This window comes from Akebia trifoliata, chromosome 3, assembly GCF_017979445.1.
Source record: "Akebia trifoliata isolate Shusen 1 chromosome 3, ASM1797944v1, whole genome shotgun sequence".
Taxonomy (NCBI): domain Eukaryota; kingdom Viridiplantae; phylum Streptophyta; class Magnoliopsida; order Ranunculales; family Lardizabalaceae; genus Akebia; species Akebia trifoliata.
In genome coordinates, this window is record NC_141377.1 from 36664151 (window position 1) to 36682399 (window position 18249).

At 33.9% G+C, this 18249-nt stretch overlaps 1 protein-coding gene across 1 annotated transcript; it reads right to left on the reverse strand.

Moving 5' to 3' along the window:
- Positions 1 to 6410: 6410 nt before the first annotated feature.
- Positions 6411 to 9432, reverse strand: LOC147406682 (amino acid permease 3-like). The gene is made up of 6 exons (XM_086434834.1): positions 9052 to 9432; positions 8693 to 8926; positions 8507 to 8600; positions 8185 to 8399; positions 7945 to 8084; positions 6411 to 7176 (listed from the first exon to the last, which is right to left on the reverse strand). Exons 1-6 carry the CDS (start codon positions 9149 to 9151, stop codon positions 6520 to 6522), a joined length of 1440 nt encoding a protein of 479 aa, XP_086290960.1. The 5' UTR covers positions 9152 to 9432; the 3' UTR covers positions 6411 to 6519.
- Between the last annotated feature and the right edge of the window lie 8817 nt (positions 9433 to 18249).

An 18249-nucleotide genomic window follows, 5' to 3' on the forward strand; every position in this document is an offset into this window, starting at 1 on the left:
GATGAGCAACTAAACATTTTAAAACTCACATTACATCGATCAGCAGTACTCACTATAACATTTTCTTTTTATACAAATCTAATTGATCAAATGAAAACATTAAACATGCATTTCATTTTATATATCAAAATAAGACAACAGATACATAATACACAATTGTGGAATATTGGAATTAGAGAGTCGGGATTCACGACTGGATTGCTCCCAGTTGGGACATGATGTTACAATTTTTCTCTGACTTTTAGTTCTTGATTTTGTGACCGATCGCTGCATTTACCACATTTGGTTGACCATTTATCCGGCTCGGGCTAGACCTTTGACGTGACCGTAAGCAATGGGTCTCTTTTCGATGTGGCAGAACGTTTGACTACTATAGATTGTTAGTGATCACTGACTAATCATCTTCGTCTATGCCTATCAGGCGTGCATGTGATTCCCAAATATACAAACCATTCGTATACGATCACCTTTACATTACAAGTTCACTGGTAAAGATAGAGATGAATAAACCCGGATTCCAGTTGTGACTCTACTCTTATATGCGTCCCATACTACGTGTGAGCTCGGTGGTCCCTACCGTACATCCCATGATAGTACACCACTCCGGATGATATGACGCACTATCCCTTCAGGCATTTACAAACTCTTTAACAACTCACAAAATAGCTACATATATATTATTTTCATTTGAAAATAAAAGAGAAATTAATAATACAAGGTTAAGAATGGATATCCAATTTCTTACCATGCAACTATGACCAAATGACCTAAAATAAATAACAGAACGGAAACGTAAACAGCGTCTCGCGTTAACAGAAATTTAAATAAACATACAACCAATCATTATCCTTGGATATCCCTTCACCAACCTACACACAGCATTACAATGTAAAATACAGACATCACCCCTCGGGTGTGACTATGACATTTTACCGTTTCATACCCTTTTTCCCTTTTTTTTTCGATTTTTGTAGTTCTCAATCTTTCAAAAATAATATTCACTTTCTAGTATTCATTAATTCAATACGATGAATATTAAATATTTTTTTTTCTTAAGTATGAAATTCATTTTTATCCATACATTGAAAAATTACATAACTTAAGTCAAAACGGGGTCCGAGCGATGAACATGACCCAACTGACGGAAATAACTCGATGAAATATCCTACCCACGTATAATTTGTTATAAAATAAAGTTAAACATATCAAACATACAAGTTCTGACGTGAATTTGAAATAACTAATTGAATTTGATATTTTTAAAAACTCACCACAAATTTTTAATAAAATTCTAAATGCAATTTTCACAATCTATGATTACTAATAGAAATTTAGAGTTCCTTACAATCTCTAGTCGAAATGATCGAAGCGCGTGCACGAAAATCGAGGTGAATTGCATGAAAATCGAGACAGACTAAACTTCAAGACGGTTGATTTTTGAATCTGACCCGATGATTTTGAAGATCTCGACGCCGTCGTCCTTTCTCCCTTCTACGATGGAGGACGGTTTGACCCCGAAATTGATGAAATTCGAAGTCTCGAAATCCCCGTATATAAATATGACTGATTTTTGATGATATCGGATGAAAAAAAAAGTGAAAATAAAAAAGGGTGGGTGGGTTTTGTAGAGAATGAGGCTACGGACGTTTCTCCCTTCTGCGTCGGTCAACGACAGTGAACCATTTGTCGTAGATCTAGGGTTGAATTTAAAAAAAAAATTTAATTTAAAAAAAAATGACGTTGGCTGTTGGACGGATGGAGAAAATGAAGTATATAAAAAAAATTAAAATTTTATTTATATAAGATTTGGGACTAAATCAATATTTCGCCTATTATTTTGATCAACAATAATTTGATCATCTGGACTCCAAAAGTAACGAATGAATACTCTATTTTGCCTAATTTTTGGTTATAGATCTAATGGTGTAGTCAATTTCTATAAATTCTTTCTCTAACAAAAGTTTACATTTTTGGCTTGAGGTGACCCCTAAAATTAACGTCATTTTCGTTTTTGACTATAATTCGACTTCTTGATCTCAAAAAATGATAAATAAATAATCCATGTTCAATAATTTTTTATTACGAACCCAATGGTATGATCGGATCTTAATAATTATTTCTCTAGCAAAAAGTCACTATTTTTGTCTAGTCCGACTCGATAATCGAAGATTTTGCAATTTTTCTATTCGGACTCATACTTAAGCGTTCTTACAGGCTAAACTATGTTTTTCGATCATTTTGAATCTAATGATGAGGTCAGATTCCATTAAAAATGATCAGAAACATCCTAAAGTTTTACCCTTAAATCCCACTTTCAAGATTTTCTCATAATTCCATTATTTATTTCCTCGAGATACGAATCGAAAAATCGGGGTTTGACATTTTATATAGTGTCAAACTCACTAGTTTTATTTATTATCGAACTCATCACTTTTTATCATTGAGCTCACCAATTTTTATTTATTATTGATATCACTAGTTTTATTTATTGTCGAGCTAACCACATTTTATTGTTGAGTTTGATAATTAAAATGTTGACTTGACAATAAAATGTGGTGATCTCGATATTGGTAAAACCCATATGTTTTCATTTTTTGAGTTATTTCGACTAAAATACATGGAAAGATAGATTAAAATCTGGACATAATGACTTGTGCAGATGATTTCAAATCAAAAGAACCATCTTTTATTAATTTTCATAGAAAAACTAAGCAAAAAAAATTGAAGAAATCATAATTTTTTTACATACATCTTCAAAATACTTGAAAAAATCATTGAAAATGATTTTTTCTTCCTTCTCAAATCCTTTCCAATATAATGGACTCTTCAAAACTCCGTTGGACTGTCATAAATAAAATTTTTTATGGATAAAAATAGTGAATTCGAATAGTTAAGGCAGTTTCGACATTTCAATCACGAGAAATGTGGGGAGTGGAGTCCAAGGACTAATTAAAAATAAATTTTTATTAAATGAACTATTAAGTAAAACCCTAAAACTTATGGATTAACTAGAAATAAATCCCTCCACCAAAGTCCTTTAAGTAATTTTTTCTAAAATATTTCCAAATGACATTAGTCCAACAATGTCAAGCACAAAATATCTAACATAGACACTCTTATCACAAACTATTTTACAAAGAGAATCATAGAATTCGTGTTTTATTGAAGAAAGATGTATTTATCCTTGTTTTATTATGTCTACTGATTTTGTGTGATTCATAATTAAAAGTGGAAGTGGGGAAGGGAAGATGAATATGAAAGAATCTAGGATTAGTTCAAGGAAGAAGAGAGAACGAGAGCGGTGTCCTATTCTTATAACCATACACGATGTCAACATGGCAACTTTTGGTTGGATATTAAACACTTTAGGCTTTGTGCAATGAAAAAATGACTTGACTAAGAGCCTAATGTGTTTTAAACTCTTATTATAGGTGAGGGGGAGTGTTAATGTGTTTTAAACTCTTATTATAGGTGAGGGGGGGTGTTGAAGTATATATTTTCCTCTACTCTTGGCTGTGTTATACCCCAATTAAGGCTCGTAACTCTCTTATATTCATAGTTCTCATTTTCTCCAAAAGATCGATCTTTTAGAGTAGTTGGCCGATTTAAATGGTACCAGAGCAGGTAATCACATGTAGGAGACACGTTACACATGAGGGGGAGTGTGAGCGATAATCTCATATTGTCTGCGTCTCAAGACCTTAGGCTATATATAAACCTAGGACAATCTCACTTTACAAATTGATTTTGTGAAGATGAATTAGGTCCATGGACTTCTACAATAGACACAGTTCCTACTCAATAGGAACGGGACACCATACTTGATCTTGATTCTTCAAAATAAAGGGATGGTATGGTATCACATCAAGATATCGATCAAGGGGGAAATCTGTAACCAAAATAAAAAAAAGAAAGTTTTTGAGAGAGTTATTTTAAGGTTTGGGGGTTTGCCGCGTAAAAAGTATATATTATTAATAATTTAATACGTGGCATCCAAAAGCATTTTGGCTTCTCCGCACGTGTGTCTCGTGCTTCCAAGTTTCAACGGATGGGAGTGGGGAGTAAAAGAATCTCTGAACCACCAAAAGGAAATCTTTTCTTCTTTTTTGCTTTTTTGCTTTTTGAATCTTTGAGATTCATTCCTTTCTCCATGGTGGGGTGGACACACCAACCCACTCACCAACTAGTCCAAGAAAAAAAACATCCAAACTTGATTGCTAGTTAAATATTTTGAAATATTTATTAATTGAAAATTGAGATTTATATTTTATTTTATTTTTTTACTTTAAAAAATACATATTAAATGTAATTGCATATTTAGTTCAAGTTTGTGGTTTCACATGATACATTTCCAAGTAATCTTAATTGGATGAGTTGGTTCAAACAAATTTAAATACTGAGTCAACTCAAAATGTAATCAATCATAATCGATTAATCAAATTTTCAACTTGACAAGATTTTAAATGTTGCTCCGTTGTATCCATGTTAACTCCATTATCTCAAGAGATCACAAGTAATCGAGCTGACAAGTATATGATTGAGGGGTTGATGGATGGACATACGTATATATAGTGTTAACCAACCAACTACTCCAATAGACTAATCTCTTGGAGAAGGGGAGAATGATGAATATAAGAGGACCACAGAGCTTAACTTGGGTACGACTCACCCAAGAGTGGAGGGAAATATACACTCAAAATTCCCCTTCACCCATTAGGGTGGAAAGATTTTGAACTCGTGACCTATACGAACCAACGCTCTCTGATACCATGTCAACCAACCAACTATTCCAAAAGACCGATATCTTGAAGAAGGGGAAAACTATGAATATAAGAGGGACACGAAGCTTGACTAGGTATGACTCACCTGAGAGTGTAGGGAAATATACACTCAACATATAGATGGACGAATGGATGCACAATCTTGTTTTCTCGTGTAATTAGCAACTTCTAAATTCCAAGATATGACAAGTTTGGTCAGTCTAAAGTGATCCAAAAACTTCCATCTTTCCCACCAACACCACCACCAACTTTGAGATGTAGACACCAAGATTCTTTTCAAGAATCTTTAATATGAAATTTGTTGGAAAGTTTCTTTTCAAGTTTAAGATTTTAGAGATGGACAATGATTTCCACCATGAAAAGATTCTTTTAAATTCAAAACTTAATAATGTAAGTTTGTTGTCATTCTATAATGAAAAACAAGTGTATACTCTAGAAAAATAAATCAATCTTAATATGTAGCATAATTAGATGACTTCGTTGGAAAAAGAAATTGGAAATCATTTTACAATTATGCTTCAACCCAACAAGAGAAGTAGTGCACATGGAAGAAACCAAATAAAAATATTATATGATTAATTTTTTCATTATTTCATAAATAAATTAACCAAGAATATTTTTAAAATTATTCAATGAGTCGTGATTTTCTGACGCCCCTTGACGTGGCATGGGCTAGAACCATATATTTTTTCCCTCGGGATACACAACTGCACATACCCACAAATATGTGCAGTTGTATATCCTAAGGAAAGAATCTATGGTTCTAACAAATGCCATGTCATGGGGCTTATGGGGCGCGTGTGTCTAAGGGGATCGCCAGAAAATCATTCTTCTTCTTGAATGCCTGTAAATCAGCTTGACCATAATAGACTAGGATCCAACCATGGTCCAATAATTTGACAAATTATTGATCCAATTGTTAGCTTGGATCTTAAAACATTGGTTGAAATTATCATTGTCCTCTGCATGTTTGTTAGCCATGGAACAAGAGGAGGTGAGTTTTGTTGATTGAAGTCACATGAATAAATTTTTAAATTACAAAAGTACTTGTAAATGGGTTATATATATAGGGAAATGTTCAACACCAAACATTTTGGCAAAACATTTTTCAAAACATGGGTTAGAAGTTTTGGAATGGGCTGATTTTTGATGAGGATGATCTCTACGGTGAGGAGATCATCATCACCAAAAATCAGCCCATTCCAAAACTTCTAACCCCATCAAAAATGGTTTATAAAAAATGGACGGTCCATGATTTTTCAACTTGTAAACATGGGGCTAGAAGTTTTGGAATGGACTGATTTTTGGTGAGGATGATCTCCTCACCGTAGAGATCATCCTCACCAAAAATCAGTCAATTTCAAAACTTCTAACCCATGTAGGACAAAAATGGTTGGCTAAAATATTTGCCAAAATGTTTGGTATTGAACGTGACCCTATATATATATATATATAAGTAAAATAATATTATTATTTTTTAAAATTCTCTCAACAAGTACTTAAATATGCAACAATAACAGCATGAGGCCTGGCCCTTAGGATGGCTCATATAAATGCTCCCACTTCTTTCAAAGTCTTGTGCAAAAGTAAAACAACATTTCTTAAGATAGTTAAGAACATGGACATGGATTGAAATTATAATCTGTAGTTCTTTACTTCTCATATAGAACTTTAAATTAAAGACAATTAACAACGATTGTTGTTGCCTCTGAGGATAACAATACACAGATAATCTATATTAGTAGCTGGTTTTGAAGGGTCGATAGACCTTGAGATCAATGATAACACCAGCAATTGAGCCCACAGCGGCCGCAAGTGAGATTGTTAAACAAGCTAGGCTGAGGGTTTGAAGGCAAATCCATCTAGTACTCCACTTGGGTATCTTCTTTTGTGCAATGTACATCTCCACGGGAAAGTAAACGGTGAGTGGCCAAAATCCGAACGCACCAAGGATTCCAACAACGTCGTTGAAGAATGGGAGGAGCATTGATATGACGGTAGTTAGGACTACAAATGCTGATCGCCAAATGAGGCGGAAGAAGTTGAGGTTGTAAGGGCGGCTTAACCCAGGGATTGGTACTTTGACTTCCTTAGTGATGAATTTGACTTCGGGCCATCTTTGTGCTGCCCATTTCTCGATGAAGGCAAATAAGGGTTGGCAAAAGACTTGGTATGCTCCGACGAGGTGGATTACTATAGCAGCATTAGCAATGTCAAGTAGCCAAAATGGATTGTAGAAGCCGAAACCAGTGAGAAGATTGCCTGGTGATCCATCCCCAAATGCGGCGTAACCCATGCAACCACAAAGCATGTAGAAGGCTGTGGTCACTGCAACACTAAATAGTGTTGCCTTTTTCATCGTTTTCATTTCGGATGGAGGGGATTTAACTGTGTCCTGTTTATAACCAAAATTTATCGAATGAATTAATTATATTTACAAAAAATCAATCAAGCCTATTACTTGTTTATGTTGTGAGATGTCTTGAATCCGATTTGAGATTGATCATATACCATAGGAAAATACTGCTCACTTGGATACAATTTAGGGGTCACAAGGGCAATTTTTGTATTTCAGGACTACGGTCTCTTCGGTTGGGATGTCTTGAGAAAGAGATCTAAGCAGAAATCACTTATGATCCCCAAAGAGAGATGGGCTTAATTGTCTGCACCACTGACACCTAAGTATTTTTGGCGTATTGGTTGAGTTCGTATCGTTTGGTCTCATAGCCAGCATGATGTATTGGATTCAAACCTCGGAAGGAACAACTTGGGAAAAGGGCTACTAGGGGTCTAAAGAAGGGTATTAGAGTGAAAGTTGACATAAAGTGGGCAACGGGAGCCTTAGTGGAAGGGACGACTTGTGGACTCAAAAAGAAGGGTATCAGAGTCAAAGCCACCACAGAAGGGGTCACCGTGGACGATGACTGCGGAGTGTGGTGGTATGTTACGACCTCAAAGAGATACATGGGCTTAACTTTCTGTACTACTAACACTTGCTATTTTTTGTGTATTGGTTGGGTTCGAATCAAAATCCAATATTGTAAAATCCAACGGTCAACCTAAGCACTATTGAAACACGTAAATCTTGCGATTCTTTATGCATTTGTTATCCTATTTTTACTGTCCTTCTCATTTAATAAGGCGTTTTTACTTAAAATTATACCTGAATTTCAATAAGAATGATGGAGTAAGAGTAGGCAAAGGCGATATCTCCGAGTGCTTGGAAGCTCCTCCATATCTTTTGGGTCTCAGTAACCGTGCCGATGCTTATTCCAGTCATGCTACCCCTGAATTTCCCGTTCTCTGATCACATAAGAGTAAGGTTTAATTTTTTTGTTTAAAAAAAAATCTCTTTTAAGCTCAGTAGGACTTAATTGAAGCACAAAATGAGACCAATTCAAACCTGCAACTTTAGCGATTCCAAGGCCAAGACCGATTGACGAGTAAGTAAACGACATAACAGCGGCAACAATCGATAGCCACCAAATTTGATCGAAATCTGGGATTTGAGAGAACAAGATTTCCGCAACACCGAACATGATCATGTATGGATTACTCGATAAGTGACACGGGTTCTTTCCGCCGCTCTCATGGAAACAATTCGACCGTTTAATTGCCCTGTTTGATTGAAATCCAACCAACCCATTAAACCAAATATAATCATATAACACCATAACTAAAAATTAAAGACATGTTTGATTTGTTTCAATTTGAATTTAACTCACATCATGCTTATAGATGCTGCAATGGTGTAACCAATTGCGACGCCGAAAAGGTTCAAGTATTGAATTAGACCACAAACCTTGAACTTCACTCCACCTGATAAAGATCAAAGATGATAAATTTAGAACTTTAGAGAGAAACCCATTTTGTTAATTTGCTTAAAGAGGTGAGAAATTGAGCTAATTTACCTAAATTGGATCGAACAGCATCCGTGTAAGTGTAGTTTCTCTTGCCATTTACAGAGTCCCCTGACCTATAACATTCAGTGAGGAGAGCTGAAGTGTAGTAAATCACAAAGGAGAACAAGATCATCATGATGGGTCCAACAACCCATCCTAGCTGAGCTATGGCCCACGCCAAGGACAAGACCCCAGATCCAATCACAGCCGTTATTATGTGGGCACTTGCAGTCCAAAAGTTCCCTGATTGAAAAAAAGAAAAGAAAAAAAGAAATCACAGTTTGGTTAACTAAAACATATAGATATAGGGGAGCAAATGAGAGATAAATTATTAGAGTTGTGTGGATTAGAAATTTAGAATGACAAACCTGTTCTTTTGATTCTACCATCATCATCAAAATGTTTGGAGGGAACATCTTGTGAGAGATCAAAGATCTGATGATTCTTTGTAGGAGCTTTTTCACCCATCTTTGATAGAAAAGGATCAAATACAAATGATAAGATATTGAGGATGAGCTTCTGTGAGGTCTAAAACAAAATAAGTTTAGTTTGGGTAGAATGTCAGACTGAGAGAAATATGTGGACACACTTTCCAAGACTCACAAAAACCCAAATCAAACATGCAATTCTGAAGGTGGGTGTGCTCACAATAAGTGCACCACCTAACCAATACCCAAATCAAGGGAAAAGCTTATGAACTGGGACTCTTTAAGAGAGAAACTAAAGCTTATGTGAGAGAGAGTGAGTTTTTAAAGAGAGGGGAGGGGGAGATATATAAGTCCAAAAAGTTAAAGCTCAGAGAAATGTACACGTGGGTGCAAAGACTCTAGACTGACAACTATGTCAACCATCCTATACTTTACTGCTTTTCAAACACACCCCCACATCATCTTGACCGCCTCCCACCCCCTATCCCCCTCTTCTCACACGCACTCGTTTCTTTTCAAACCCATTAGGTAAGTGTTGGAAAAAAAAAATATATATATATATATATATATATATATATGAGAAATGCCAAGGCTTAAGATTTCATGGTGATATTAGTATTCTCCACTACATTCAATTTTTAAAAATATTCTTATTCATTTTATCTTTTAATAAAAATAGATAAAGACATGTTTGTCTTTTATGTAATAAATACATTTTGCATAATAAATGTTTTTATTATACGTTTAAGAAATGCATTTATTATATTGACTTGAATTATCAAATATTTACTGCAAATAAGATATTTAAATTTAAAGATTAAAATATCTTTATTATTTATTATCTAAAAAACAAGAAATTATTATGTAACCGATTGACTCTAAGAGCTTGGAGACAAAGTTGGTCATTGAAATGAAAAACCCCCAAAAAACATTTGTGTATTCTTGTCCATCTCATCTTTGATTTTAATTTCTTATGTTTGATCAATATATATTGTATCTTGTGAAATCTTTGTTGTCGAAGTGAGATCTAGAGCATTGACGATTGCCTTGAATTTCATCCCAATAGATAAAAATATTGAATTTATTAAAATTGATTATTTACATAAAAAATGTGAAACCTGGCTAACATCGTGAGTTTTCATTAACTTAAACAATATTTTCAAAATATGATGAGTCATTTGAGATGTTGGACCTGTCAATATGATAGATTGATTCATAGATTATCTCGCTTGGTTGTCTTTGAGACGCCGAAGATTCACTCTAGTGTGTCTTGTAAGACCATGATCTCAGCTTGGTCCAATGGGGTCAAAACACATGTATTTAGTAGTGAGGCCCACATAATAAGCTTTACCAGTCTGATGGGCAACGAAACCCAAAGGCACATCTGTGCATGTCAACATGAGCAGGGGTAGAGCCAAGATTTTATTGGGGAAAACTATAGTCAATGTTAAGGTTCAAGAGCTTGAAGTCTAAGATTTTGGAGAGAAATTTCAAAGGCTTTTGGTTAGAGGTTGAAGAAAATGGTATTTAGGTAATTTCCAATTAGTCTATGAGATAAGGCCCAAATCAAGGGGCAATGACATCTTGAAAAAATCGAGGGATGAGGGCAAATGGGGCAATGTCATTAGTTGAAAATACAGGGATATCTCAAATTAAGGCATAAATACAAGGGGGAAAATTTGAGTGGGAGCAATTGCCCCCACTGACTCCTTACTAGTTTCACCCCTGGACACGAGTCTGATGCAACTGATATTTCATTGATTGTAGGTCTATCAAGGAAATGAAGGCTCGGTATAATTGACTTCTAGTTTTGATGTTCCATTTTGAAAATATCAAAAAAAAAAAAAAACACTTAGGGCCCACCCTATGACCATCTCATATGGGCATATGTCCCAGTTCTACTCATAACTAGCTTTGGGGTGATCTTGCAAGAATCATCTTGGGATCTCATGAGCACTTAGGAATTTTTTAAAACAATGTCGAATTGAAAAATCGACTTTATTGTATTTGTATGAGCCTTGAGCCTGACTTGCGCACTTGCTATGCCTTCGTTGTGCTACCATTGTGGTTAAGGATGAACTTTTTCTCGAATGATACATATGGGAAGATTTGACTATTCCGAACCTCATGAGATAGGTACGTCTTAGTACAAGCTGCTCGGTGTGCAATAACTAGAAATACTATATCAAGTGGCATTATAATACAATATGATGTTGTACCTCGATGTACTAAAGATTGATCTAATATGTTACTTTGAACATTTCACATCAGGTTCCCCTTCAACGTGTGTAGTTAACGTTTATACATGTTGTTTGGAGTATGAAGTTATCGTAGTCGATTAAGACATTCAAGGTTAACTCTCAAGGGTTGGTGAGATAGCCAAGACGGTACCTCAAGAAGTGGAGATCTTGAGTTTGAATCCCTCTTTAGGGTTATCCTAAAGGATATATCCTAGAAATCATCTAATCGTTGTCAAACCCATAGGAATTGAACATAGTCATCTCCGTTACTTACAAGTTTTAAAATCATACAAGCAATACAAGGAATATCTTTAATTTTTGTGATTGAAGTAAAAACAAGCAAATGTATTTTTTTGATTATGACACAAATTAACGATTACCATCAATAGATGATAAGAAAAGGATCTAATTCCCTCCACTTTAAGTGCCCAACACCCGTGGGGGGATGAAACTAGTATCTTCGTAGATTTAAAACTCTCTTCGGTTGATATTTAAATGAAAAGTCATGATGAATGCAACCGGTCTTGGGTACACGGTTGGTACGTGGCTGACATGGCAAAGGCACAGATCCATAGATTTTTTCTTCGAGATACATAAGAAAAGGATCTACGATTCTGTGCTCTTACCACGTAAACTGCGTACCTAAAACCACGTGCATTCATCATTATTCATGAATGAATTTAGCTGTGTTAATTTGGGGATCTTTTGATTGTGATGATTTAAATAATCACATTTACACGTGGCTGAACCAGCAACCCAGAAAGAGTCGGTCATTTTAGCTTCTCCTTGACATTATTAAAGAATCCCCATTAGCTACATAATGTTGACCACTTGTATTTTTTTTTTTTTGTAATTCTGAAATATGGATATTTGATGAATAATGCGTTTTATTTCCTTTTAATGAACTTCAACCAGTGAGGGAGTGCCACATCATCAATATGCAAAAATCTAAACATTAAAAATCGGAGTTCAAGACCATCAATTTTCAAAACCTTAGATCAGGCTTTAAAAAAATTAAAATTAATTTTTTTTTTCTTTCAAATCTGATCTTCATCATGATCTTGACATGAATGAAGTGTGTGATTTTCTTTTTTAACTTTTAATTGTGTAGTATTTAAGATCCATTACTGAGTATAAGGTTGTTCTAGTGTAGTAGTTATATAATAACTTTAAATGTTTCTTAGAAAGATTTAAAAAAATGTAATTAATGTGACTTTGTTTCCAAGCCGTAAATGCTTCCCCATATACGCTTGAAAGGTAAATAGAGAATAGATCTCATATCGCACATCTTGATGTGAAAGTGGATAGGTACCATAGATGCTTTTGCACTTGTATCTCGAGCAAAGCATCTATGATTCCTCAACACTTTCACGTTAAGGTGTGTGATGTGAGATCCAATCTTGAGGTCACTTCAGTATTATTTATAGAGAAAATACATAAAAAATATATAAATAACACCCAACTACTCACCAACCTAATGAAAATAAAATAGTTGTTATGAGATAAAACATCTTTTCTTGACTCTTCCATTTTTTTTTTTGGTGTCGACAAGAATGAAATTGTTTTGTGTCATTTCGAAAAAGAATCGTAAAGGCACCAAAATTTTTACAATGATTCGCGATCAACAAACGACAATCAAGCATCCGACAAAATTTTATGATGACAAACGAGGAGAAAACAAGGATCTTAAATTCTCGTTAATTTTAACCAAACATTCCCTTGTCAAGAATTGAATTATTTTTTCTTTATGAAGAATTTTAGTAGTTTTGTCCTCTTTTGAGCAAATAATGTCTGTTAGGTTAGCTTTCAAAAGATAGACCCAAAAATATTCGTCAAAACTTCATAGCTGATATGTTTGAATTGGTGGGTAGAAGGATGACCCTTATCCCTACTTTGATTCTTCTAAGTCTAAAATATCTGAGAAAAAGTTTTGAAAAAAATAATACTAATTTGACTTGATTGTACGGCACTGAGTACACTTAAAGTTCTGTTTAATAATTGAAGGGAATTCATTTTCAAGGAAATTGACACGAATTCCTTTGGAAAATAGTCATAGGAAATGAATTCCACCATTTGATTTCATATATGAAAATATCAAAAAGAGAATTGTTTTTATGCATAATTTTAAAAATCATCGAGTCAACTTCAAACATGGTCAAGTTGACTTGACTTAATTGAATTTCGAGGTGCCTCGACTAAAAATTAACTTGGCAAATTAACAAAGTCATCACGATTGAGTCAACTCGAAAATTAATGTCAGAAACTCAAGTTATTTATTCAGTTATATATAATATTTTAATTTAAAATTATTTATTTATTTATTTCAATAGTATTTAAAATAACTTTAAAATATTTATAAATCCAATATATATTTTTATTTGCCAACTTGACTCCGATTTGAGTTTTAAAAGTATGATTATTTAGATCTAAGGGTAGAAATAATCGTAATAAAATGAAATTAGGAGGTGGACAAATCGTTTTGTGAATCAGAATGGAAAATCACTTTGGGCAAGAAATTAAATTTCTGAAAATATGCAATCGAAGACCCAAAAAATCGTATTTAAAAAAAAAAAAAATCATTTTCCACCTATTTTTCATATCCAATCAAATCACAATCAATGCACGTTTGGGCCACCTACTGGTTTGGAATAAAGTTGTGTCAATCGAAGTCATAATTGGCCATAACCCACAAAAAAGGTCTGTTGATCGCATGGTTAGGACAGATTTTAGATTGATTTGTATAGTTTTCTACTCCATGATTGTTACTGATAGAGAATTGAAACTAACCCACTTTTGATTACCTGACGAGCTTCATCTCTTCTTCTTATAGTAAATGGGAGACTTACAAGACTACAACAAACGTGTAGAACTCGAATTGTACAAAAGAATTACATATTTATTATAAGGACAAGATCACTCTCCATCGTGTTTTATAAAATAGGATTAGAAGTTTTGGAATTAGATGATTTTTGGTGATGATGATCTTTATGACAAAGAGATCATTCTCACCCAAAATCAGTCAATTTTGAAACTTCTTACCCCAATTTCTAAGTTGAAGAATTGTGGATCGTTAATTTTTTTTAAATCACTTTTGATGGGGTTAGGAAGTCAGAAGTTTCGGAATGGGCTAATTTTTTGTAAGGATGATCTCCCCATAATAGAGATTATCCTCACAAAAAATCTGTCATTTTTTGAAATTAACCCCAATTTACAAAACACGTTGGATGGTGGACCTGTTCCTTTATTAATTATTATATTATCTTCTAGTAACTAAGAGGTCTGAGTTCGGGTAGCCTTTACTAAGTTATTAAAGCTGTCACCCTTACTAAGAGTCCTTGGGCTCAACTTGTGGCATCCAAAACCATTATCCGATGCTTTAAGATTGTAGAGGGCAAAATTCTATCAACCTTGGGAAAAAAAAAAAAAAGAAGAAGTTATCTTTAATCTTTGAATTTAATTTTAAATTTGGGAGTTAGGTGAAAGTTTGGTAATTATTCATTTTCAAAACCTTGGATCAAGTCTAAAAATATATATATATATATATATATATATATTTTAATTTCTTTTTCTCGATCTGAATTTTTCCATGAAATCTAGACGATTGTAGTGTTGGATTACCAAATGTGGTAATCCATTTGAACAAAACAACATAAAATCTTACTAAGTTAGTAAGGAAAGGGCTAGTGAAATAAAAAAAATACCACCTTTTTTTATTGAATATCATTCCAGAACAATAAAGAAGGTTCCCTTTATTATCCCTAATTACTTAGGGATCAGATGCTTAGGTATTGTTAGGAAAGTCCAAAATTTTAAGGCCAACACATATTTCTTGATTGGTTTGTTTTGAACATTGAACTAATAATTTTTTTCCTCGTTTGTTTGACAATGGACGAGTCTTCCTAATAATCATGATTATCTCATGTATATTAATTATGCATATATACCTATCGAAAAGAAAAGAAGTAGAGAAACAGCCTTTTACAAGGTTTTTTGTCGAAACACCATTAGACTTTTCAGGGTCAATCCTCTAGAATTTTTTGTGTTTTGGTTTAAATTGTTAGAAAAATTGCTCTTTTACTAATGTTAATTTTTTTTTTCCCCTCTTTTATAGTGGATTTTGTGTAACATGTTTGATGTCGACTCCACAAGTCATGTTTAAGATATATCATATTATCATGTGATAAAATTGTTGTCAATTCAACAAGCTATCGTGGAACACGACCATTGATAGATTGATAGTAAGCTCCATTAGTCATTTTCTAGGACTATGGCCTTTGTGAGAAACTAAACCTACCTAATGACAACGAGAACCTTCAAATGCTTCTAACTCATGACAAGGGAGACAAGTTTTACAAATATCTTTGAGATGACACTCAACTTCAAATTTGTCAATCACTCAACCAAGCAATCATCTCTTAGGGGCTAAGTTGCTTGACATTTACTCTATAAATTCTTTCATGATTCTTGATATGCCCGCAAAGATACATGTACCACAATGTGAAAAAAAACTTATATTTGACGATTCAAGGCCGTTGAATTTTTCTTTGTCAAATTTTATTTTTCGATGGATAGAAACCGTTAAATTAATGGAGGATGAGAGAAATTTAATGGTTTTAAGCCGTCAAATTGGGGATCATAAAAAATTTCAACGCCCATAGGTATCAAAATTCGCTTTCTAGACTTTGTAGGCTTTGGCCCGTCGAATTTTCTTGTCAAAATTTTTAATTTTCATATAGTGTATGAAGAATGCCTCATGAAAAAACACACAATCGCAACCGTACCAACTTATCCTCGAGATTTTTGTTATCTAGATTCATATAAATCCTAACGGTTGGATGTCATATTTACACAATTGAGATCAATTGTTTTCTCTCAAGTCACTAATATTATTTCTAATGTAACTTTTATTATAATTAAGCTATTAAATCACAATTTAAAATAAGTTCAAAAAACTCACTCAAGAAACTAAGGGCCTTGAGTTAGAAAATTTAATCAACCATTAGGCGTTTAGTTAATTTCACATCTCATGATAATTGTATGTAATGTAGTGTAAAACTATAGAGGTATAGCACGTGACAGCACTAGTCGTTAATTTCACATCTCATATTACGGTAAACCGTTAAATTTGCCGTTAGTCTTAGACGTTCGTTGGGGGTCCCACGAAAGTCATTCTTGTCAACCCAACAACTATAGTCAGTATAGCACGTGACAGCACTAGTCGTTATTTGAAGCTCTAGTCCAACAAAACAAGTGAAGTTTCGTTGTCCGTGTCAATGTCACAGTTAGTGTTGGAGACTCGGTTTTGACTCGATATTCACGCGGCGACTCGGAGTTGTGTGTGCCACATTACGCAGGATTGCTTGTCATGATGTCGGCAGAGAATTATTTGCCTACAGGTGGGACCCCACGTTTTAGTCTCCTTGTTGAAATATCAGGGCACACTACCACTACCATCTCCCCCCATCGTCAACTATGTGATTCAGATCTTTCAATTTGTCTCACTAATCTTCTATCTTGTCTAATAATTTTTTTACTCAAATTTGTAAAAAACTGCCAATGAATGAAAAACAATTCGTCTTTAATTGAAAAAATCGTCCGACAAGTAAGAAAATTTGACTGTTTTTAATTATTTATAAATTTTTTCAATCTACCTACTCCCTTTGATTATCAAAATTTTCTATGTTTCTTTGCGAAATTTTCACGAATCTTTCAAATATTTGTCGGATTCAAATTTGATTACTATGAATGATCTAAGTCACAAAGTACAATAAATAGTGAAGGAATGTCAGGTTGGGGTAAGTTTTATTTCTTAACTTAAATAATAAGAATAAAAGATAAAGGGCGCCAATAATTGTGTCATCTAGAATTGATTGCTCCTCTATTAACATGATTGCATTCCTCTTCTTCAATAATAAAAAATAATGAGAGAGAGAGAGAGAGAGATATCAAATACAAGTGAGGTGTACTTTATAAGAATTAAAAAGAAAATTAGGTTGGGTTGCAAGGAACGATTTGTGATCGACAAGTAGTTGCACACCCAAAATAAATAATTTAGTAAAATATGCATGATTTATTTTTGTTTGTATTCTTTACATTTAACAAATGAAGTTTTAAATAACAATAGTTTAACATAAATTATCCCAGATATAATCTTCATTTTGATCTGATTGTCAAATAAGACAACTAACTCCATGTGAATTCTTTCAAACAAGATTCTTTCTTTTGAACTAAACTCACTAATAAACTTAAGGGTAATAGTTAGATAAAGAGGATCCATTGATTTACCTATAAAACAAAAAGAGGCTCCATCAACGAAAGGGTCAACAACCATGGCTACGGTGTAGTGATCAGGATCTCTCTTTAAAAAGGGAGAGGTCTTAAATTTAAGCTCTATTGTTGGCCAATCACATGGATTTATCCCCACTTACCTGATATGTGTGGTTGTGAGGTACATGTACACTAGGGATTTGGGCAAAATCCACCGCCTCACCCCTACAAGTTGGGCCTACGATCCAGACGGCCTCATCAATAAAAAAAATCAAAAAAATAATACACATGCTTTATGCTTGGAACTTTAATGCAATCATGTATGCAATTCTCCTATAGATAGCCTACCCAATTTCATGAGTTCAATTTATATTCAAAATGATCACTTGACTACATTTGGTTTAGAATTAACTACTTTGATCAAACCTACTTCGAGCTCCCATGTACAAACTACGTTTCAAATTGAATCTCATTTGCTTATCACTCAGAACATCCAATAACTTAGCAAAACAAAAAACAATATATTATTCAAAATAACAGTTAAAAGCAATCATTCATTAGGACAGGGAATTGAGGTAGCTAACACCTTCCCCTTTCTCAACCGAATTACTTACCCTAAACCTATGGGCCA

Excerpts from the sequence above, each read along its gene's own strand:
- LOC147406682 (XM_086434834.1), bottom strand. The coding sequence starts at position 9,151 with ATGGGTGAAAAAGCTCCTACAAAGAATCATCAGATCTTTGATCTCTCA. Across the intron at positions 8,400-8,506 it reads GCAGCATCTATAAGCATGAT|GGCAATTAAACGGTCGAATT; the intron begins GTGAGTTAAATT and ends TCAATCAAACAG. Across the intron at positions 8,085-8,184 it reads TGGAATCGCTAAAGTTGCAG|AGAACGGGAAATTCAGGGGT; the intron begins GTTTGAATTGGT and ends TTATGTGATCAG.